At 36.1% G+C, this 26,240-nt stretch overlaps 1 protein-coding gene across 1 annotated transcript in view; it reads right to left on the bottom strand.

The window, feature by feature from the left end:
* The window catches only part of LOC127957079 (zinc finger protein 385B-like), an 89,806-nt gene that overhangs the window by 49,638 nt on the left and 13,928 nt on the right, over positions 1-26,240 (bottom strand). The window contains exon 2 of the mRNA XM_052555449.1: positions 136-399. Within this exon, the coding sequence (XP_052411409.1) occupies positions 136-399 (264 nt within the window). The remainder of the gene's footprint in view (positions 1-135; positions 400-26,240) is intronic.

Below are 26,240 nucleotides of genomic sequence, written 5' to 3'. Positions count from 1 at the left end.
GGGCTGATAAAGGATGTTGATCCAGGAACATGTTTTGTTCAAACAACTGTTTGGGTGGATAATGTTAAGCAAGAAGCTACAGTTTCGGAGCTCCAGCTATGACAAGAACACCAGAGAAAGACACACATATCATACCTGTGCTGCTGTTGTTTATGTGTTTGAGTCTTTTCTGGTGTGTTTTGCCATTGTAGTGTATCTGTGCTTGTGCTGCGGAGTTCAGCTGAATGTTGCACACTTCACAGAGTGTGTACGACCTGTGTTTGCGCTCCCGCTTCGGACGAGAGTTTATAGGTGGGACGTCCTGTCTTATAAACTCCACCCCATCAGAGGACATGCCCTCATGCCCAGTCTGTTCGGTCAGCAACCCGTCTTCAACAGGACTCAGCGGACGCTTCATTCCTAAGAGGAGAAGAAATGTTTAAGGTTCTCTTACTTCATTCAATTTATGATTTCCATCTAAAAACTTTTAAACCACATTTTCTCTATTTTATATTAATAATAAAAGTTTTAGTGAACTAAAAGTCACACACACACACACACACACACACACAAAAGTTTTGGGTTGGTAAGCTGTTTTTATATTTTGAAGTCTCTTATGTTAATCTATGCTGCATTTAATAAAAAATACAGTAAAACAGTAATATTATGACAGTAATACTATCATTAAAAGAACAATTTTCTATTTTAATATAAATAATAAAATGAAAAGTTTTCCTGTAATGATAAATGATGAATGTTCCGCACTCATTACTTTAGTCTTCAGTGTGACAGAAATTATATACAATCATTTGTTTCTCAAAAACATTTTTTATTAACATCAATGCTGAAAACATGATGTTTATTTTATAACTGTAACATAATATATATTTTATAAATATAGCATACTAGTTTTAATGTTGTTGTTTTTTGTGTGGAAACTGATACATTTATTTGATAAACAGTTCAAAAGAACAACATTTATGTCAATTTAATGCATCCTTGCTGTATAATAGTTTTCATTTATTTCAAGGAAAAACTTGACCCCTAAACTGACCCCAAACTTTCGAAATGTAATGTATATATTTATTTATATATATTATCATTTTCTGTTCATCATTCTGACAATCTCCGGGGATTACAGCATTGCTACTAACCTCCACTAGGGGGAGATATTAATCAACGATGCCCAGAATTTACAGAAATAGTTTAGCTTTTTTTTCAGTTAAATTCAGTCTTTAACATTATAATTTTATGTAGTAATAATAATAAAATAATTAAAAAATATTTCACTGTAACTCATGAATATCATTTAAATCACCACTAGCCTACTATAATAAACTCCTTGATCTCTGGACGTGTCTATCAAACACACGCCTCACATGGACAAAGATATACTAGAGCATTTTACACATGCACACAGGCCCCATTGATCAAGTGCCTCTCTTTCTCTAAACACCACTCCCTGACCACAGACGGAGCACAGACAAGCACACATCTGTCCCTGCTGCCCAAACATACTGTAAACCCACTCCACCCAACTCACAACATGGTTAGTAAAATAAAATGTGAAAATAATACAATCAATTTAAAACACTCTTTCATTAACACATCTGTTTGGATTAAGAAGCAATTATTCTATAAGGATTTTGTGCATTTAAGCTGATAAACCTGAGTAGTTTATCTATCAAAGTATTATATTTTTTTATATTTTATACAAACAATATTGAGGTCTCATCAGTCACAGGTTTGTCAACTCCGTCATGACCCAGTGTAATAGTTTCTGTAAATAGTTGTGGGATAAATCTTGGCATTTTTGTTATGTTTATTAATGCAGCTACAACTAAAGAAGAAGAAAAAAAAACTGCTCCACTGTATAACACATGGTAAACATATTTCATTTTGTCAGCTCCGTCAGCTTTTATGTCTGTGTACAGTCGCGATCTCTAGTAGAAATTATTTCTCTTTGCTCCTGGAATAAATTTTGTCAAAAGTTATCAACCATTCAGAATAGATCCACACCTGACCGATGAAAATCCTTCCTGAAATGTTATTGGTTGTTAGTGAAATGCACCAGAAAGTCTTTTAACAAATATGAAACTTTAATTTCTGTATATAAATGTAAATTTATGCTAGAAATGTTTTGGAATGGGATATTTGTCTGATTTGTACATATAAATATCCTAGCCTGTCTACTGCATCATTACATTTTACAGTCATTACAGGTAAAAATCCATCTGATGTTCCATTTATCTACATAAATAGTCCTAACATATTGTATATAGCTCTTATATCTTTGCATGTAAAAATTCAGTGTGGTCATATTTTGAATACCTCTAACTGAATTGAGGTCATTTGTTTTATAATAAAAAATGACTATGTTCTTTTTTTTTTTTTTTTTGTAAATTCAATTCAGTTTGAAATCAAATTTGAAATCAAGCTTCCTTGTGCTGTAAGTTGCCCTATTTTAATGACACAAATCATATAAGGTGAATGTGTCTTTTTAGAAAAAAAAAAACAAAACAATTTCAAACCTTGGAATAATGAGTGCCTTGAAAAAATGGATGGACAAAAAAAAATATCTACAGGTATATGGCAGTATACAGTATGTGGTAGTTTTGCCAGTGGTACTAAAATGATTGTACATCATGAAATCAAAAATAACCCTACTTGTTTTTTTAGTGCACAGTACTAGTCTTGTAGCAAATAGTTGAACCATGCAAGTCAATACACTGGGGAAAAAAATGTCTGCCGTCGCTTCCGGCTCTGGAATGGAGTTCTTGCTCTGATGAATTCCATTTGATGGCTTGGGAGAATCCTCTTTTTAAGTATGAAGTCCAACTCATTTCACTTACAAATACGATCTCAGCAGACATTTATTAACACTATTTCATTAATATAACGTATTTAAGCCAAGCGTAATTTGCTGTGCACACTACAGTCTCCCTGCTCACAGTGTCTCAGACACTAATATTTTAGCTGATTCAGTTTGTGTTGTTTTTTTGGGGAGCGTCTGGCAGAGCATTAAGTCCCAGAAGTGGTGAAGGATGATGTCAGACATAACAAGCAGATATTCTTAATGGGGTCCTATTATGCTTTTTCACTTTTTGAATTTTAGTCAGTGTGTAGTGTGTATGTTTGGGCATAACAAAGCTCTATAAAGTTACAAATCTCAAAGTCCACTCCAAAGGGAGATATAAACAAAAAAAATTAAAGTCCTTTTCAAGATCTACAACAAACAGCTTGTTTGGACTACAGCGCTGTTTTCCAAAACAACATCAAATTGACAAGGCAATATTAATGCCATCCTTATCAGAGGGAACTTGCTGCTTTGGGAAGGGGCGGGACAATTCTGAAACACCGTCTGAGCTGTTCTCCAATCACAACACACTGGGACAGCTAACCAATCACAACACATTTTGTTTTTCGGGAAGGCCAGGTCTTCATCAAACCCAGAACTAATCAAAATATGGTAACACTTTAGAATAAGGTTCCATTAGTTAATGTTAGTTAATGTATTAATTAACATGAACAAACAATGAATAATACATTTATTACTGTATTTATTCATCTTCGTTAATGTTAGTTAATGAAAATACAGTTATTCATTGTTAGTTCATGGTAATTCACAGTGCATTAACTAATGTTAACAAGCACAACTTTTGATTTAAATAATGCATTAGTAAATGTTGAAATTAACATGAACTAAGATTATAAATGCTGTAGAAGGATTGTTCTTGCTTAGTTCATGTTAATGAAAGTAGTTAACTAACATTAACTAATGGAACCTTATTCTAAAGTGTTACCCAAAATATTTGTGCCATGTTGGAGAGAAAGGTATTGTAATGATGTAAATTATATTAAAAATAATGTTTTTCGAACCACCAAGCATGCGAGCATGTTCTAGTACACCCCCAAAACAAATTCAAGACATTGTAAAAGAGCATAATAGGACCACTACTATTATAGGAGTTTAACCACTCCTATCCAACCAGATATTTAAGTTAGAAATGCCTGTATCATTACCACTAATCACATACTTTAAAAGAGGGTTTTATTCAAAGGTGCTATTATCCATCCAGATAGATCTTTGATATGAATATTTTTTGGTAATTAAATATCGCCAGCTAAAAAGTAACTAGTAACTTGTACTCTGAGTATTTTTTACTTTTACTTAAGTACTATTTTGACAGCAGTACTTTTACTTGTAATTAAGTATCATTTCATCAATGTAACAGTACTTGTAATTTAGTACAAATCTTCAGTACTCTTTTCACCACTGCAGTTCTGTTGCTGCTATAAGGCAACAAATAATAATGCTGAACATTACAGTGAACCTTGTATTTTGTGAGCTACTGGAGACTTTTCAATTTATTGTTTTCAAAATAGTAAAACATGAAGAAAACTACATGAAAACATGTCTATGTTATCAAAGAAACAGATTATTAATGTGCAATATTAAAATGTTGGATGGTGGAAAAATAAGAAGAATTTGATTGTTCACAATAGAATGAAAGCTAGAAAACAAAATGCAGAGAATGTATTTAATCACTTCAGCTCCTTTACTGAACACCATTATTACATAAATGAAGGGTTCATACTGTTATTGGGTGGATAAAATAAAAATATTATGCTTTTTAATGCACCTGACGGAGTTGACACAAATTAAGTTCTTTGATAAATTGATAAATTCAGAAAAAGCTGATCCCTTACATGGCTCATTATTATAAATAATGTATCATTAAATAATAAAAACTCACATTATAAAACATGTTTTATCCCTCAACTCAGGAATCAATGAGATATATATTGCACAAATGTATACTTATGTGTGTACATATACATGTGTATTTTGTGTGGGTATTTTATATGTGTGTGTGTATATATATATAAAGAAAATGTTAGTAGGACAAAAGTACATATATCTACAGAGCCATCCAGACCAGCAGGACAAACTCCTTATTGTTGAGCTGCAGTCACTGCTGGGCATGTTGACATCATGGAACAGTTAAGATTCATTGAGCTCCTATTTCTCTTAGTTAAACATCTGAAAAGATCCTTGAGGTCACCCTGTCGTCTGGACACACAGCTGAAGGAGTGGCAGTGGATCAAGAGAGGGCTGTTAGTGATGTTAGCGATCTTCTGCGCTGTACTGTGTGTCTTGTATCACATCTTCTATCCCCATGAGACCGCATCAATCAGTGCACGGATATCCTGCTGAAAGTCACTCATGTAGGGACATGTGTGTATTTCTGCCACTCACACACACAAACAAACAAATGCACAAACACAGCAGGGCAGATTGTCAAGCGCTCCAAAAATACTCTAATGAAACCAGACATGATGTGGCCAACTTCTGAACAGAGCACGCTCCACAGGTCAAGACAATATAGCAGTCTTTCAGTTACTGAGAGGATCAGTCTGAGTAAACAGAGTAAAAAAAGTAATACATAAATAAATGTATAAATAGATAGTTAAAATTAGATTGTCTTATTATTTCATTTATTTGTATGAAATGTATAATTTATTTGTAATAATTCCCTTTGTACAGAACACATTTTCATCTGCCCCCCCCCCCACCACAGAAATGATATTCTATTAGTATTTTAATGTATCTGTACTGTAACTAAAAGTGAAAATGGAAAATAATAGACCTAGTAATAGTTAATGCATAACACAAACTAATTAAATAATAAATAAAAATATAATATAACAATTCCTGTTATCCTCCTCAACTTTCCATAAAAGAAATTCAAATAAAGACAAACTCACACAAATACAATTACCACTAATAGACACTTCAAATTATACAGAACACAAAGAGTTGTCTAGTTTCTCAGTCTTTCTCTTTTTCTCTCTTATTATTTTCAGTTCTTTTTTTGATCCCACTTGTCATTCCCAGCTCTGAAAGGTTTGTCTGACTTCAGCACCTACATTCTAGCCAAACTGAAGATAAGTGTTGAAAGTGAAGATAAAATCAGCTCCAGAGTGCCACAGTAATAGTTACTATCAGACACGATAAAGACATGTCAGTGAAAATACAACGTCTGCCAACAGTTTTAAACAAATGGAAGCTACAGCAGTTGTGTGTGTCATTATTAGCCACTGGCGTTGTATGTACAGATGAATCTATAATTGGCTGGCTGAGCTCTGGAGTGATGAGTCTTCTGTTGTTGTTCCACTGAAGTGATGCTCTGTCTGGTTTGGAGACACAGCCCTGTGGAAAACTAGGAGTTGTGTGAACGGCTGACTGGATGCTCTCTCCCTAATAAGTTTTCTAAAGGCCACTGGCATCACCAGTGGAGATGAGTGTGTTTGCTCAGGCCATACTCTGTGTGTGTGTGTGTGTTTGTGAGGCCATATGTGCGTTCAACTCAGTTGGGACAAGAATAAATTTGCTCTGTTTCATAGCTTTGCAAAATCTGCTGTGTGTCCCATAATTTCAGTTTAGTCCATTTTAAATGATTTTCTGTATGATATGAGGGGTGTGAATTACGTTGTACAGTCTGTACTGTTAACAACACATAATGTTTCACATGGTGAAGCCGATTGGTTCTAGCTGCATCAACAGCCAATGAGCTTGCTTCTCAACATTCAAATAGTTGGCCAGTGCTTGCCCTCCACCCGTCTGCTGCGGGGTAATTTCATATATGCAATATATGCAGGGTTATTTTATATATGCAGCAGCAGTATTTCTTACATGCTCACAGCAGCATGTCTGTAGATGTACTGGCATTAGCAAGTCTCGGTAGCAGCGTAGCAGATCTTTTCCTCCAAAATCAAACACATTAACATTACCATGTATGCTACCAATAGGACAGGAGAGGGGAGGGATCGGCAAAGGTCCACGAGCCAGTATTCGATCTCAGGCCACCCATGTACTGCCCACAAGGCTATCGGCACAGACTAACCTCAAACCTTTGAAGAGTAGTATATATTTTTCAGGGTAAGAAAGTATTTTGGGGGAGCAGTTTGGAAGGTTTGGAAGTGAAAAAAACATGATCAAGTCATTTTATGTATGTAATATATTTTAAAAGAATAATAATTAAAAAAAAAATCATGTCACTGTCCTATATTCAATCATTTCACATTAATTTCAATTTGTACTAAAAAATAGCCCATGTTACATTTCAAAGAGCAAGGTTGTTCCAGTGAGACAGTCAGCTCTGATTATGCTAACAGATGTTGTATAGATTATGGAGGTTTGTGAAGAGCACGATCTGTCCAGGTCTCCTGTCTCTAAGCTTTATAACACCACGGAACATCATTATAAATTCAGAATTATGCAGGTGAAGTCAAATCACAGCGGATAGCAAACTCACATTGAAGGAGATGGCCAGCTGATGGTATGCATTAGCATAACATCAACCTGCACAGCCACTCTTTCCTCTCTCTTTTACTTCTCTCATTGACATTGACATTGCTTTCAAAAATAGTGCCATATTTTCCATAAGGGGAAGATACTGGGCTTTGCTTCATGCATCTCAGTGATACTGAAAGTGAGCGTCCGTGAGATCAAGAAGAGGATGCCTGGGGACTTCTGAATCAGATGTGAGCATTATGAACTACAGATCACTGGGGAAAATGAGAAAAAACAACAAAGAGGTCAATTAACCCGCAAAAAATTACATCCAGAAGTAAACTAGGGTAGAAAATGGTTATTTATCTCTAGAGAACTCATTAACAACTCTTTTTACTGATATTGTTTTTGGAAATAACCACTTAAGACGCTTTGCACCATCTACTAAGGGTAAAACTGTCAATACTTACTGGTGCACATGTGCACACAAAAATACACATTCACAATGGGTGCAGAAATTAAGACTTTATGCTATTTTTTATGCTCTAATGAAGTTACTGTTATGAAGTTGAGTGCAGTTTCTTTTGTTGTTCTAAAGGCTGCTAAAAGGCACAATGCTTTATGTGATTCTGACACTCTTTCAAACACCCACACATAATTGCCTAATGCTTCACACACAGAAACACATACACACTTAGCAGGTCAATCAGCTCTCTGACACCCAGGGTTGATACACTGCATCATCAAATAAGTGTGTATATGTTCAGTCAGAATATGTATGAGGCACAAACACTCACACACTCAGCAGGCAGTTTTACCAAATGCATGCACTGATATTCAGATGGAGAAGAAGAATGAGATTTGACTAAATTCTCTTATTCATGCACACAATCACACAATGTTGCACACTCTTTGAAAGGAGATCATTAACAGAAAAAAAGCATGAAAACCATAATTATAGAGCTATTAGCAAATTATTCTAGCCAGAAAAGCAGCACAGTCGTGATGGTCAATGAATACAGAGCATCATACATACACACAAAATTGATTATTATTGAATCCTGATGCAAAAAGATAAGAAAAAAAAAACTGTGATTACACATAATTTGTGTGTGTGTGTGTGTCCTGAAATGAAAAGAAATAGGACAGTAGAATTACAAATGGCACCATTACTAATATACTGTACAGTACCTTTACTGACAAAGGCAAATTATTAGGGCTCAAGCCCAAAGGGCGAGAGGCCTATTGTTTTCCTTAGGATTATTTTTTATTATTATTATTATTATTAGGGCTCAAGCCTGGAGGGCGAGAGCCCTATTGTTTTCCTTAGGATTATTTTTTAGGGCCCGAGCCAATGGGCGCAGGGCCCTATTGTTCCCCTAAGGATTATTCTTCTTATTATTATTTTTATTTTTTATGAACCTTCCGGGGGTTTTTGGGGGCCTTAACATACTCAAAAACTCTTGAAAATTGGCACACACATTGGAACCTGCGGCCATCAGGACGCCACAGAGGCTGGGACCCGGGCGTGGCACAGGGGCTCTACAGCGCCCCCTGGAACACAGTCAGACACCTTGAACCATAGCTCACACACACTTGCATGTATTTATATGAAACTCAGTACACTTATAGATCTCATTGAGCTGAACAACTTTTGCGCTCTATGTCATAGGCTCCGCCCAACAGGAAGTCAGCTATTCAGGGCTGTTTAAAAAAAGCATGCTCTGGAATTTGAAATACTCCTCTGAGGACTTTCAACCGTTTGCGTCGAAACTCGGTGAACATGATCTCAAGACATTGGGGATGAAAAATTGCGAGGGGATTTTTGATATCTCGAAGGGTTTGCCCGTGGCGTGGCGTTGAATTTAGGGCAAAAAAATTAGAAACAGGAAATGCCTAATAACATCCACATACATTACCTGAGTTTGATCAAACTTCATCGGTTTGTTCGAAGTATGATACCGATCGTATATATGTGACTATTAAGAGTCAACGTTATAGCGCCACCAACTGGCAGCAGGAAATTGAGTCATTTTCAAAATGCTTTGAATTCAGCATCTTATTTTTACTCGATTTGCTTCAAACTTCATCAGAATAATGACAAAACATGGCCGATGTGAACCTGTTGTGGGAATATTGATATCTTATATATTGTTGCCATGGCAACGTGTCAAACGTGAATATTCTGTTATGGTGATTTTGAGGCAGATAACAACCTCAGATTTACCTGAAACTCAAAACACATATCAGTATTATTGATAGCTAGACAATGGAAAAAGCTTTTACAAGGGCGTGGAAGAGGCACTCTATAGCGCCACCTTTTGTCAAAAGTGGGGAGGTTAGTTTTAGCTACAGACACCAAACTCGGTACGTATATTGTTCTTATCAAGACGGACAACTTTCTAATTCACAGTTATCAGCTACGACCAACAGGAAGTCGGCTATTTTGATTTGACTATGGATTTTTGAAAAAAAATTGAGCTGTGATTTAATCCATACTCCTCAGAGGAAAAGTTCACTATACTCACCAAACTTTATCTACATGTTGCAAAAACATTGAGGAACTTAAATTGCAAACGGATTTTGGTCAGCTTGAATGGTTTTGTCGTGGTGATTTTTTGAAATGACAGTCAAAAAAGGAATCATTAACTGTCTTGTATTTTTAAATTGCAGCTTCCAAACACTTAAAAGCATTTTCTCATACAGAGATCAAATCATTCTGAGGAAATATGCATAGTTTCATGACTTTACGACACTGTATGATTAAAAGAAAATTAAAAAACTGTCAGACATCTCATCTCACTCTGTCCCTCTGTTTGAGGAATGTATGTGTGCTGACTGAGTGTGTGTGTGTGTGTGAGTGTGAGTGGGGGATTGACATGAGCTGAGTGGCAGACAGACAGGGAGAGAGAGAGGGACTTAAACATCTCTTTAATCACCAGAAAAAAAAATATTATTTTAAATTGTTTTTTTGTTGTTGTTGTTGTTGCTAATTGTGCTGTTTTCATTACAGCTTAAGAAATCTCTTAGGCCTTATCCTTTTCTGACAGTTTCAGTGATTAAAAAAAAAATTTGCTGCTATTGAGGTGGGATAGGGGTAAGGTTAGGGAGAGGGTTGGAGGTATGGGTAAGTTTAAGGGTGGGTTAAGGTGTAAAGTATGGGTCAACAGTGTATTTATAAATGCAATTACAGAAATTAAATACAGATGTAATTACATGTATTTTTTTTTTTTTTTTATATATATATAAGTACAATGTAAAAACATGTATGTACACAATAAGTACATTGTACTAAATTATTAATTAAAATGTAAGTACATAGTAGTTAAGGCCACTTAATATATAGTGGGTCCATAATTTCAAACTCATTTGATACTGACCTCTGACACCCTGTGATTGACATTAATCTGAATTTATATAATCTCATGGATGTAACAGTAAAACTGTTCAGCTCACAGATGACGACCAAGCTGTGATGCAAGCAGAACTATTTCACAAATGCTTATAGGTCAATAAATTTATAACAAAACACTTTTAATTACTTAAGGATTTGGTAACAAATTAAAATAATGTCTCATTTTTTAACATTAGTAAATGCATTGGTAGATACCTACAAAATACCTACCACAAAGTCTCTTGGTAGGAAATCCGAATCCCAACAGGAAGTCGGTTATTTAGAATTTTCTCTGCAAAATTGGTGTTGTTTTTGCCATTTTCTGGGGATGTACTTTAACAAACTCCTCCTGGAGATTTATTCAGATCACCACCAAACTTGGTCAGTTAAATCTAAAGGCCTTTGCGATGTTAAATTGCGAAGATCTTGAGGTTTCGTTAAAGGGCGTGTCCATGGCGACCTGACAGATTTCGATGTTTCGCCATGAAAAAGGAAGTTGCTGTAACTCAGACATACAATGTCCAATCTGCCCCAAACTTCACATGTTAGATAAGACTTCTGCCCTTAACAGAGCTACATGCCCAAATTCAGTTATAGTCATAGAGCCACCTGCTGGCAACAGGAAGTGACATGTTTTACGCTGCGACAAACTACTCCTAGAAATCTTATGACATTAATGTATTTTTTGTGGTCAGTCTAATCTTAAGGCCTGAGCAATGTTAAATTGTGGAGATCTTGAGTTTTTGTTAAAGGGCGTGTCCATGGCGCCATGACAAAATTTGACGTCTCGCCACAGCAAGAGAAGTTGTTGTAACTGAGGCATAAAATGTTCAATCTTCCCCAAACTTCACATGTTCGATAAGAGTCCTGCCCTGAACACATCTGAAGGCCAATATTCCATTATAATGATAGGGCCACCTGCTGGCAACAGGAAGATTGGCACATATATGGAATAAACATTGATATATTCTACTTATATTTATGAGTTTAAACGCATATTTCTCACCGTTCACCTATTAACTAAAGCCACTCGCTGCCGGTGAGCCCGGGTGCGAGGGCCCGTTCATCGCTGCTTGCAGCTTTAATTATTATTATTATTATTTTTTTCCAACGTTACGGGGGCTTTTGGGGTCCTTAACATGCTCGAAAACTCTTGAAAATTGGCACACACCTTGGAACCTGCGGCCATTAGGGCTGGGCAGAGACAGATATACGGGCGTGGCACAGGGGCTCTACAGCGCCCCCTGGAATACTGAGGGCCATATATCATACATACTTGCACGTAGACACACGAAACTCGGTACACATGTAGATCTCATCAAACCAAACAACTTTCGTACTGCATGTCATAGGCTCCGCCCAACAGGAAGTTGGTTATTTAGGGTTTAGTATTCATATTTTTCGTCAAAGTTGTGGGGGCTTTTGGGGTCCTTAACATACTCAAAAACTCTTGAAAATTTGCGCACACTTTGGAATCTGTGGCCTTTAGGAGCCTGCAGAGGCTGGGACCCGGGCGTGGCACAGGGGCTCTACGGCGCCCCCTGGATCACAGTCAGAAATGTTGATGTATAGCTCACACATACTCACACATATGCATATGAAACTCAGTACACATATAGATCTCATCGTGCCGAACAACTTTCGTATTGCATGTCATAGGCTCCGCCCAACAGGAAGTCAGCTATTTAGAGTTATGTAAAAAGCGCATGCTCTGGAATTTGAAATACTTGTCATAGGTTTTTTTGCAGATTGCCACCAAATTCGGTCAACATGATCTCAAGACATTGGGGATGAAAAATTGCCAGGGGATTTTTGATATCTCTAACGGTTTGCTCGTGGCGAGGTGTTGAAATTATGGCGAGAAATGAGAAACAGGAAGTGTCTAATACCATCCACATACATTTCCTGATTTTAATCAAACTTCATCAGATTATTCTTTGTATGATGTCGATCGCATATATGTGACTATTAGGAGTCAAAGTTATAGCGCCACCAACTGGCAGCAGGAAGTGTGTCATTTTCAAAATGCTTTGAATTCAGCATCTTATTATAACTCAATTTGCTTCAAACTTCATCAGAATAATGTTAAAACACAGCCTATATAAATCTGCTGGGGGGATATTGATATCTAAAAATATTGTTGCCGTGGCAACATGTTAAACTGGAATACTTCTCAGGTGATTTTGAGGCATATAACATGCTTAGAATTTCATCAAACTCAGAACACATATCAGTATTTATGATAACTAGACACTGGCAAAAGTTCATAAGAGGGCGTGGAAGAGGCACTCTATAGCGCCACCTTTTGTCAAAAGTGGGGGGGTTAGTTTTAGCTACAGACACCAAACTCGGTACAAAAATTGTTCTCATCAAGACGGACAACTTTCTAATTCACAGTCATCAGCTACGATCAACAGGAAGTCAGCTATTTTGATTTGAATGTGGATTTTTTTTTTTACATTTAGCTGTGAATTAATGCATACTGCTCAGAGGAGAGTAACACTATACACACCAAATTTTGTCTACATGATGCCAAAACATTTTAAACAACTTAAATTGCCAATAGATTTTGGATAGCTTGAACGGTTTTGTCTCTGTGATTTTTTTTAAATGACATTAAAAATGGAATTATTAATTTTCCTGCATTTTTTAATTCCAAACACTTCAAAACCTTTTTTCATACAGACAAAAAGTCATTCTGAGTAAATATGGATAGTTTCACGACTTTACAACACTGTATGGGTAACAGAAAATTAAAAAACTGTCAGACATCTCATCTCACTTCTGTCCCTCTGTTTGAGTGTATGTGCTTAGACTTCCATTGTCTGAGAGAAATTGCGCCCCTACAGGTGCAATTAACGGAGTTTTAGTTTCTCTTTTAAATCGGTTAAAATACAAATAAATACTTAGATTTAATTCACACTGACAAGCTAAACCAACATATATGATTATTACCGGGTCAGGGCTCATTAATAATTGATGTGTGGTCAGCAGGGGCGTCGCTAGGCCCTTTTTAGGGGGGCTTCAGCCCCCCTAAACTTATGCCCAGCCCCCCTAAAAAATTATTTGATTAATTAATTAGTGATCGCTTCAGTCCCCTTTAAAAACTCATTTGAAACGGTGGCAAGCTGCATCAAGTTCCGGCTCCTCCCCTGATCTGAGTCTGCATGGATTCAGCGCGTTTTTCAATCCACAGTGGCGCCGAGCAGAGCGAACATCAGAGAGTACAAGGTGTGTGTGTGCGTGCGTGTGTGTGTGTGCGTGTGTGTGTTCTCGCATCCAATACCAGTACGTCTTCGCTGCGTTCACCTTCAGCCTTTATCACAGTGTGACAGTTGTTTTTTCTTCCAACAAAAATGAAGCGATTAACACCCATGAAAACATACTTTAGAAAACGATCATGATTTATTTTAATTTACTTTTTAAAATTGAAAACATATTATTGTGTATTTCGGCATTACATTATGCAGCCATGCAAAATAAATTATTAACGACACACATCATTGTCTGAAAGCACTAAATGGCACAGAGAGAGAAACATCATGTGGAGATATTTTGTTTTCTATTATTAAATATAATTTTGTATTAAGTAATAATGAATCATTAGTGTATCATGATACATATATTAGAGTAAGAGTAAAGGGATCTGTGATTTTTTTTTTTTTTTAAGTAATTGAGTTATAGAAGTGGCAAATTGATAATTGTGTTATTTTTAATAAATTGAAATAAATATAGAACAGATTAAACATATTGCCAATAGACAATTACATTAATACATGTTTTGTCTATATTCTTAATGAATATTAGCTGGTTAGTTAAATGATTTGAAATGAAATACATTTTCAGGGGCTGACTTGATGTATAACCAACCGTATTGTTGATTATAAAGGCTAAAAAGCTAAAAATTTATAATAATAATAATAATAATAATAATAATAAAATATAATAATTTATATTTCATTGTAGATGGATATACAACATTTTTTTGTTGTGCAGGAGTAGGTCTGCAAATGAGCAACAGTCAGGTGAGAATAGAACAGACAGCCACACACACACACACACACACAATACCACTGTGTTCCCAAGATTCATTGCAGTCATTGAACCCTTATGTTGTTTTAATATTCTGCCGATTTCCACGTACATTTCATAAGAAAAAGCAGTGGTATCATCAAAGGATAAACATGAATGTCCTAATACTGAATCAGTTAGTCTTTATTGTAAAAAAAATAAATAAATCTACATTCCCAATTCAAAATTTTCCAGTGACTGGTCACATCTAAAAAACTTTATTAGTTTTTTTTACAGTGTTATATATGGCTCAGTCAGTACTCCTACTCCCATATATGAAATACAGGGAATACAATGGAATAGTGGATTGCAATAAGGTTAGTAGTATACAACCCTACCCTAATAGTCAAATAATATTTTTTAATCATACCCTTATTGGGGGCTGAGCCCCCCTAAAATCAAAATCTTAGAATCGCCCCTGGTGTGAATGAATTTTGGATAGCTTGAATGGTTTTGCCGTGATGATTTTTTGAAATAATAGTAAAAAAGGAACCAGTAAATGTCTTTTTATTTTTTTAAAGTGCAGCTTCTAAACACTTAAAAAAAAAAAAATGTACACATAGAAGACCAGTCATTCTGAGGCATATTTCCTCAGAATGACTGGTCTCATGACCATAGTTTCATCACTATACAACACTGTATGGATGATAGAAAATTAAAAAAAACTATCATACATCTGATGTCACTCAGTCCCACTGTCACTGTGGGTAATGTGTGTGTGTGTGTGTTAAGTGAATTAGGTGTGAAACTATCAGGGTGCATTTAGTCTCCAGCGCCAACATTTTACAGAACTGCCACTTTCCTGGAGTCTCCAGAATTACTCGGTGTCAGGCTCTGAGAGACTTAAGATTCCAAAAAATGATTTAATTAGAATACCATGAAGTATTGTGAAATACTATATATTAAGTCTTTATATATAGGCTTTATGAACAGATTAGAGTGACTCGTGAAGGACCAGCACCACCTCCTCTTGTTCGATGGTTTGAGGAATATATCTTCCAGAATCCAGGATTAAGATTTAGGAGCTCATTTTTATTCCACCTCCTTTCCTGAAAAGTCTGTCTTGCAGAATTGACTAAAAATTAATCTTCACATTAATTCCTAATTATTTTGCAATTCTTTTTGTCAGTTCTTCTTGACCTGCTTTTTTCTTCTTCTTTTCTGACCTCATGACCCAGTCAGTATTTTTTGTACAATGGTCAAGTCTTAACTTATCCATTTCTGTATTGCATTTGTGTTTGATATTTCTCATGGGTATTTCATAATTTTCGACCTTACAGTTTGAGTTAAAAGTCTATTTTAGCGCATTTCATCTGTAAAAGAAAACATGCCTAATAATTCTGCACACATGAATATAAGGAGTTTTTCTCTTCCAGCTTTCCTGGACTATTGTATAGCACTCATAAATGATTAAATAAAAAATAATGGTAGTTATTAAGATTTATATGGTTAGGAATTGGTAAAATGTGCTTGGAAAAAAATCACAATAAAACAATGTTTTAATGTTTAAGTTTGGAATATTAACTGACGTGAATGAATGCTATATAAATATTGTTCATGTTAACATAATGTTTATGAATGGAATCTTATTGTAAAGTGTTACTAAAGTTATACATATATATTGTTCTGTGAATGTGATTTTAAAGTCTAGATGATTCGGATTAACCCTTTAACTGCCATATCCTTTAAAACTTCACTGCCAGAGGGATATTGTGAATGCATGTGCCCGCTGGGCACAGTTTACCTGATGCCACCGGGGTGGCGATGGCACTGGTGGCTTGAGCCCGCCATCGCTGCTTGCAGCTATATTTATTATTATTATTATTATTTTTTTCCAACGTCTCGGGGGCTTTTGGGGCCCTTAACGTGCTTAAAAAGTCTTGAAAATTGGCACACAGATTGGAACCTGCGGCCATTAGGGCCGGGCAGAGACTGATACACGGGCGTGGCACAGGGGCTCTACAGCGCCCCCTGGAATATGGAGGGCCATATATCATACATTCTTGCTCGTAGACGTATGAAACTCGGTACACATATAAATCTCATCAATCCAAACAACTTTTGTATTGCATATCATAGGCTCCGCCCAACAGGAAGTTGGCTATTTAGGGTTTAGTATTCAAATTTTTCGTCAAAGTTGTGGGGGCTTTTGGGGTCCTTAACATACTCAAAAACTCTTGAAAATTTGCGCACACTTTGGAATCTGTGGCCTTTAGGAGCCTGCAGAGGCTGGGACCCGGGCGTGGCACAGGGGCTCTACGGCGCCCCCTGGAACACAGTCAAAAATTTTGATGTATAGCTCACACATACTTGCACATATTCATATGAAACTCAGTACACATATAGATCTCATCGTGCCGAACAACTTTCGTATTGCATGTCATAGGCTCCACCCAACAGGAAGTCAGCTATTTAGAGTTATGTAAAAAGCACATGCTCTGGAATTTGAAATACTTGTCATAGGTTTTTTTCTCGATTGCCGCCAAACTCGGTCAACATGATCTCAAGACACTGGGGATGAAAAATTGCCAGGGGATTTTTGATATCTCGAACGGTTTGCTCGTGGCGAGGCGTTGAAATTATGGCGAGAAATTAGAAACAGGAAGTGTCTAATACCATCCACATACATTTCCTGATTTTAATCAAACTTCATCAGATTATTCGTTGTATGATGTCGATCGCATATATGTGACTATTAGGAGTCAAAGTTATAGCGCCACCAACTGGCAGAAGGAAGTGTGTCATTTTCAAAATGATTTGAATTCAGCATCTTATTATTACTCGATTTGCTTCAAACTTCATCAGAATAATGTTAAAACACAGCTGATATAAATCTGCAAGGGGGATATTGATATCTAAAAAATTGTTGCCGTGGCAACATGTCAAACTGGAATACTTCTCAGGTGATTTTGAGGCAAATAACATACTTAGAATTTCACAAAACTCTGAACACACATCAGTATTTCTGATAGGAACTTAAATTGTGAATGGATTTTGGATAGCTTGAATGGTTTTGCCGTGGTGATTTTTTTAAATGACCTTACAAAGGGAATCATTATTGTATTTTTAAATTGCAGCTTCCAAACACGTCAAAGAATTTTTTCATACAGATGAAAAAGTCATTCTGAGGAAATATGCATAGTTTCACGACTTTACAACACTGTATGGATAACAGAAAATTAAAAAAACTGTCAGACATCTCATCTCACTCTGTCCCTCTGTTTGAGTATGTGTGCTTCAGACTTCCATTGTCTGAGAGAAATAGCGCCCCTACAGGTTCAATTCCCGGACTTTTACTTTCACTTTTAAATCGGTTAAAAATACAAACAAATACTTAGATTTAATTCACACTGACAAGCTAAACCAACATATCTGATTATTACCGGTTCAGGGCTCATGGATAAATTATTTCTGGCCAGAGATACGTGAGAAATAGGAGAGATGAATCACCGCTGTGATCACGAGCGTCTGGAGTAAAGAGCTCAGAGAAAACGAATTTATTCCTGTTTTAAAGCTTTTAAAAATAAATTATTACAGCGATATCACACAATCAACCAATTAGAACACACCAAGAGCTAAATTAAGATGTTTTTGAACTGTTTGTGTGAAAATGAAATATTTGCAGCTGCCTATCTGAAATCACTGCCTCCGATCAGCGCGTACAGTGTCCAGCTCAAAACAAACGAATTTATTCTTGTTTAAGAGCTTTTTTAAATAAAATATTACCACAAATGCACACAATAAACCCATTGTAACACAACAAGAGCTAAATGCAGGTGTTTGTGACCTGTTTAAGTGTGCAAGACTATTTGAAAGCGAGACTGGCAGAATAACATATATCTCTGGAGCTGCAGGATTCTGCCTTTCGTCGTACGAACGAACACATAACGGACAAGATTATTTCAAAACACATAATAGCTTGGCGACTATAAACGAAAACAGCCACGTGAACATAAACTGGATCTACTGGATTTGAATATTATAGTGACCACATTTACCACTTGCTTCTGTCTTCAATTTTAATCTATATAAAAAAGGAAACTCATTCGACTTGGCTGCTTTTTTAATTATGTGTATTACAATTATAAAAACAAAAATAAAATTAGCCACTCACATAGAAATAGCTTAGGCCTTAACCTTTTTCTGACAGTTTTAGGGATTTTTAAAAATCCTAAAAAAACCTTATTTGTGCTGCAAATAATAATTTCAAACTCATTTGATACTGACCTATGACATCCTGTGACATTATATTTATTTTAATTTACATAATCTCATGGATGTAACAGTAAATCTGTTCAGCTCACAGATCAATACTAAGCTGTAATACAAGCAGAACTTTCACAAATGCTTATGAGTCATTTGGATTTGATAACACTGTAAAATAATGTCTAATTTGTTAACATTAGCAAATGCATTGATAACACTTTATAATAACTGCACTCATTATTAAATAGTCAGTTCATGCTTTATAAAGCCTTGTCCCAATATTAATAGTCAGTAGTAAGCAGTTTATAAATACAGCTATAAATAGCTTGTCCTTGGTTTATAAGCACATTTATTAAAAATGAGAGTAAGTTATCTTCCTATGAAAAATAAAAGATAAAAATAAACAAACAACAACACAGATTGATACAGAACTCAGAAATGTTATTGTGGATTTATGATAAAGCCTGCAAATGAATTCATACTCCTACTCATACTACTCCATACTCCTTTTTCAACATGATGCCAATATACTGAGATGTTAAATTGTGAATGGGTTTAGGATAGCTTAAATGGTGTTGCCATAGAGATTTATTAAAGTAACATAAAAAAATACAATAGTTATTTTACTATATCTTTACAATTTTTCATTCTAAATCTTCATAATTTTTTATATAAGTAGAAGTCCTCATTTGAAGGAAGCACAGTAAGTTTCATAGCTTTATCACTTTCAAGAGCCAGCATAAAATTTAAACTATCATAACTTATAAATCAAGCTTGCAATTCTTAGTACCTATAATGGCCACCAGAGGGAGCTATAGGATTACTTTTAAATAATTATTGTAGAAACGAGTATGATTTAAATCATTTATAGAAATCTTTCAAAAAAAAAATGAATTGTATATATTTTACTGATAAAATGACCCTCACTTAATTAGAATAACAAGCTGAAGTAATTTGAACTGTATATTAAGAATAATTCTTTATAGGCTTTATGGACAGATACGTTTTGAGTGACTCTTGAAGGATCAGCACCACATCCTCTTTTACCACTGTTTAAAGAATTAATCTTACAGAATAGGTGTGAATGAATTTTGGATAGCTTGAATGGTTTTGCCGTGATGTTTTTTGAAATAATAGTAAAAAAGGAACCAGTAAATGTCTTTTTATTTTTTTAAAGTGCAGCTTCTAAACACTTTAAAAAAAAAAAATGTACACATAGAAGACCAGTCATTCTGAGGCATATTTCCTCAGAATGACTGGTCTCATGACCATAGTTTCATGACTATACAACACTATATGGATGATAGAAAATTAAAAAAAAACTATCATACATCTGATGTCACTCAGTCCCACTGTCACTGTGGGTAATGTGTGTGTGTGTGTGTGTTAAGTGAATTAGGTGTGAAACTATCAGGGTGCATTTAGTCTCCAGCGCCAACATTTTACAGAACTGCCACTTTCCTGGAGTCTCCAGAATTACTCGGTGTCGGACTCTGAGAGACTTAAGATTCCAAAAAATGATTTAATAAGAATACCATGAAGTATTGTGAAATACTATATATTAAGTCTTTATATATAGGCTTTATGCACAGATTAGAGTGACTCGTGAAGGACCAGCACCACCTCCTCTTGTTCGATGGTTTGAGGAATATATCTTCCAGAATCCAGGATTAAGATTTAGGAGCTCATTTTTATTCCACCTCCTTTCCTGAAAAGTCTGTCTTGCAGAATTGACTAAAAATTAATCTTCACATTAATTACTAATTATTTTGCAATTCTTTTTGTCAGTTCTTCTTGACCTGCTTTTTTCTTCTTCTTTTCTGACCTTATGACCCAGTCAGTATTTTTTGTACAATGGTCAAGTCTTAACTTATCCATTTCTGTTTTGCATTTGTGTTTGATATTTCTCATGGGTATTTCATAATTTTCGACCTTACAGTTTGAGTTAAAAGTCTATTTTAGCGCATTTCATCTGTAAAAGAAAACATGCCTAATAATTCTGCACACATGAATATAAGGAGTTTTTCTCTTCCAGCTTTCCTGGACTATTGTATAGCACTCATAAATGATTAAATAAAAAATAATGGTAGTTATTAAGATTTATATGGTTTGGAATTGGTAAAATGTACTTGGAAAAAAATCACAATAAAACAATGTTTTCATGTTTAAGTTTGGAATATTAACTGACATGAATGAATGCTATATAAATATTGTTCATGTTAACATAATGTTTATAAATGAAATCTTATTGTACAGTGTTACTAATATATATATTGTTCTGTGAATGTGATTTTAAAGTCTAGATGATTCGGATTAACCCTTTAACTGCCGTATCCTTTAAAACCTCACTGCCAGAGGGATATTGTGAATGCATGTGCCCGCTGGGCACAGTTTACCTGATGCCACCGGGGTGGCGATGGCATTGGTGGCTTGAGCCCGCCATCGCTGCTTGCAGCTATATTTTTTATTATTATCATTTTACCATTTTATTATTTCATAAAATATTTACACAAAATTTTAACTTGTAATTTCTCACAATTTCTTCTGTGGAACATTTTTTTTTTTTCATACAAAAATGGTTTGGTTAACATTCTTCAAAATATATTTGTATGGTTAACATAAAAAAATAAAATAACTTTGAAATGACAGAGTGAACTAAATTGTTTATTCTCACACTTTCACACTGGAATATAAGGTTACATCCTTGACTAGGTTAGGTTACAACCTGGAACTCTTTGTGACAGGGACATACTTTATTGATAGCGATCAAATAAAATAAAGCCATCTCTTTACTTCAAGGTTCTGCAAGAGCAAAATAGAGCCCCAAAAGAGCTTGACTTTTCAAGCAAAGGGTGGTAACGTTTTGGAAAAATGCATCTTGGTGCATCAGTATATCTTGCTTCAAAGGTCACAAAAATAAGAGTGATTTTTGTGCGTTTCAGGTTGAAGGTTAAAAATATCAGTAGCTCAAAATAAATATAATAGTCAATGGAAAATCCCCACCATGACAAAAAAAAATGTTTGTGTGTGTGTTAGTTTGTAAAAGAGAAAAGGAGAAACATGGAGGAGAAAGGGAGGGGGGGGGGGGACAAAATGATGCTCCATCTCCATTAAGTGCAGGGATTTGAATGGATTTGGTAGCTGGCCACCTCCATTCCAGCACAACCAGACTAGTTTCATAATACAATCATCAAGCACTGTATACATATTATTCTGTGCTGACTTATACCATCAGCTGAATCTTTGAGCTCAAGGAACGCTTTTTAAAAATCTTTCCACACACATTGGCACAGTGTGTGTTGCTTGGATAGTGAGGTGGACTATTTGCAGCTGCACACACATTTAAACACAGCAAACGCTTTCCAAAGCAAACAAGTAAGTTGATTCGATGTCACTAACACTAAGGACAAACTGAAGCGGCCTTTTGAATAACCCCTCTCAGTCCTTCCATCTGTACATGTGTGTATATATGTGTGTGTGTGTGTGTGTGTGTGTGCGTGGAGGGCAGGAGGTTTAGATTAAACAACAGAGAGCTTAGTGTGTAACTAAAAACGTTTTCCATCACATTTGTACTCACTTTAGCCCTAATCCATCCTGATTACTCTGTCAATCATGACAAAAATACACCTGCCACGTTACGACACACACACACACACACACACACACACACACAGAAACACACACTCAGACTGATCAAATGATAGATGCATACTGCTGTGCACTTAATAAATCTAGCTGGACTATATCATTTCATTGGCTAAATAACACAAACATACATACGCTTGGGTGTATTAAAGGAAGTGATAAAGACAGATGGCTGTTGATCTTCCTGTTTGCCGTTATCATTCATGGTGGCACATTTTGAATAAACTTTATTTAAAGCCTTTATGGATGCAGTACGGCTTAAATTTCAGAGACCAAACACACATTCCAGGAATGACTGGCCACATTTCCAGGCACGGGTTAACCACAGCGCCATTTGATCATCGCACCCCAGCATGAACACCGTCATCTCTTAAATAGCTGTTTGTTTATTTTATGTGCATTAAGACTTATTAAGCAAATACTGCATACATACAGATCTTTCATGACTTTCTGTGGCACAGAGTTCACTCTCATTAGAATATGTCAGCTTAGAAACACAGAAAGGTGCTGATTTGAATTTGATGGGTTATTCAAGGTGGGTTCTGACATGTAGGCCACAGTAGAAATAAATACCCAAACAACACCAAGAAACAATGCTGAATGCATTTAACCCCAAATCACTAATGTGGGCCTGTGTGAGAGAGAATAAATAGCACAACTGCACACATTCACTCAGAACCAGTTCCAGGACAGAGGTGTAATTGTGAGCACAAGGAGTGCATCTAGACATCTATCTAGACATCTGTCAATGCATCCATCCTTTAGCCATCCATCCACCTATTCAATCATCTATAAATACATCTGTCCATCTATATCTCAGGGTCAGGTTGTCTGTGAAAATCAGCTTGTTTATTCTGCAAAATAATTTAGTACACCTCACCTTGGAGCTGTGTGTGGTCGCGTGTTTGGCTTTGATACATAGAGGATAAAGTCTGGGTCAAACTGTGGGGTGTTAATTGGACCCAAAGGGCAAAAGTAATTGTTGTTACACTCTAGCCATACGCTATGCACACACATATTATGCTCTACTCTTTCAACATTAAAAGAAATGATTAAAAAGTTAATGAAATTAATTAGAGAAAACAGGAAAAAAAGAGGGGTAAAGAATTGTAAAGAGGGAGTTCTACACATTCCTGTGGCAGTTAACCACTTTGGTAGCAAGCAGAGTCCCGAGAGGAGTCATGGCAGCACAAAACAGTTTAGGAGCAAACAGGTGTCAGGATGAGCCATGTGCTCGACGAGGAGACACAAGTCACCCTGACACACACACACACACACACAAAACAACACATACTTGTCACGTCTGCCCACCTGCTAGCATTTTCCGCAACACTGAGCATCTCAAAATATTTTAATGAACCTATATTTGTGACACACTTGCACACACAAATGCACGGAGGGTGAATCCGTATAACCCTGAATATTTTTTGTCCATTTCACATGCAGACACGCTCTCAGCATGTGTTTACATGCTCTTTCACACATTACATATTCATCAGGTTGTCTGTGTATATTGCACAGACGCATACAACACACACAAAGACATTACACAGGCACATAGAGGTGAGGGTGACAATGTGGTACCGCAGAGGAAACAAAATTGCACTCTAAGTGACGGGGGCGCTACCGATGAAACACGAAACAAGGAGAGACATGTAAATGCAGATAGATCAACAAAACTGTGAGAATGGATTGATAGATTTTCAGACAGACAGACAAAGACAAAAAAGATAAGAAAAGCTTTAGAAATGTACACTTTAAAAGTGTGTGTGTGTGTGTGTGTGTTTTTGTGTGAGATGGTTGAAGGCACACACACTCACACACACACACACACACACACACACAGTGATTACCACTCATAATAACACACACTTTCTCCAAACTTCTTTCACTATGTATGTGTGTACAGGTCACAACATCTATGCCTAGAACAGTTTTGAACCTGCAGCAACAATGACAGCAATGCGAAATGTTACATAACATTACATGTGTGTGTGTGTGTGTGTGTGTGTGTGTGTGTGTGTGTGTATATATATATATATATATATATATATATATATATATATATATATATATATATATATATATGCACTCATCTGTGAGACATTCCTCTTCAGGGAAACTAGTGAGGGGTAAACAGCGAAAGTGGCTCACTTGGCCAGGTTAAAGAGAACTTTTAAAGACACAGGACAAAGGAGACAAGCACACAGATAGACAAGGAGCCTCAGCATAGGATGGAGGGCAGGATGAGTCTCTGGAAGTTACAGCTATTCAACACTGTCCTCGATGTCAACAAGAACGGACAACAGTGGCAATCTGGGAATCACTGTTTCTGTGTGTGTGTGTTCAAAGTGTGCTTCCACTGTCTTCATCTGTAAGTCGCTTTGGATAAAAGCGTCTGCTAAATGAATAAATGTGAATGTAATGTAAATGTAAACAACACCCACTCGTGCAGATCAACATGTTGTGCTGCGTCAACTGCATTTCACAGGATAATGGAGGACTGAGCTGTGACTGTGCACCATCTTTCTATCAGCTGTGTTTGGAGTGAATCACACGTCACAATTTACTGAAGGAGATAATGTGTGCCAAGGTCAAAGACAGGCAGAAAGAATAATTAAAAGAGTCTTTAATGGGCCATTCTGATGCTATTTAAGTACACTGATGGATAGAATGAGAGAGGAAGAGAGGGATGGCGAGAGAGAGAGAGAGAGGTAGAACTGTTGAAATTTAGCAAAAAAGTGTATTGCAAAAAAGCAGTTAATTTTGTATGACAGTGCAACACTAGAGGAATACAGCCAAGAAAGCTAAGGGATGCGTGTGGGTTTACATAGCTCTCTAGGGAAAAAACTGTCTCGGGAAGTTAGCGGAAAATTGACAAAATGTCCCTTTAAGGATGTCTGGGAGTTAGAGTAAAAAAATTAACATTTCTCAAATAGCAATAAAGAGGACTGTAACTGTAGGAAATGCTGTATTACATAAGTCAAATAGTGGGAATGATCATTCAACCCTTGCTGATTCTAGTGGCATGGATTTAAATCAATGACATACACACCCCAGCATTATAAAGTACAGAAGGAGAAATAGATATTCATTTTGATATTTATAAAAGATTACATTCACCAGTATAATTCGTTTTTATATTTTGTTTAAAGGTGCTGTATGTAGGATTGACACCAAGTGGTTGAACTAGGTATTGCAGTCCAAATTCAAAATATTGGAGAGGGTTTTTTATCACCCGCACCCTCCTCCTCAGACTTGATGCACACGCAGGTTGCCAGATTGACGACACAAACAGAAACGAGTGCAGTTAAAGATTAATTAATTGAAATGCTGTGTTTTCCTGTCAACCGGCAACGTGGGGTGATGAAATACAATTAAGTAAACTGGCAGTGGGCGGGTTTCACAAACCAAAATAGAGACAGATATTCTGACGTGGAACACACATTTTCAAAGGAGAATAACTGAATGTAGCATTGTTTTTCAGATAAACAAGTGTGTTAACTTGGCATGTTTCTTAAATATCTGCAAACATATGGTATTTTTACGCTTTAGTAGAATCAAAAACTGACAAAAAGCACCTTTAACTTTAAAGGAGACGAATTATGCCCCTTATTACCAGATGTAATTTCTCAGGTGTTCCCAGAA

The sequence above is a fragment of the Carassius gibelio genome, chromosome A3 (assembly GCF_023724105.1).
Source record: "Carassius gibelio isolate Cgi1373 ecotype wild population from Czech Republic chromosome A3, carGib1.2-hapl.c, whole genome shotgun sequence".
NCBI classification, from domain to species: Eukaryota; Metazoa; Chordata; class Actinopteri; order Cypriniformes; family Cyprinidae; genus Carassius; species Carassius gibelio.
The sequence above is the reverse complement of the archived record's forward strand: the minus strand, read 5'-3'. Positions and strand labels throughout refer to the sequence as shown.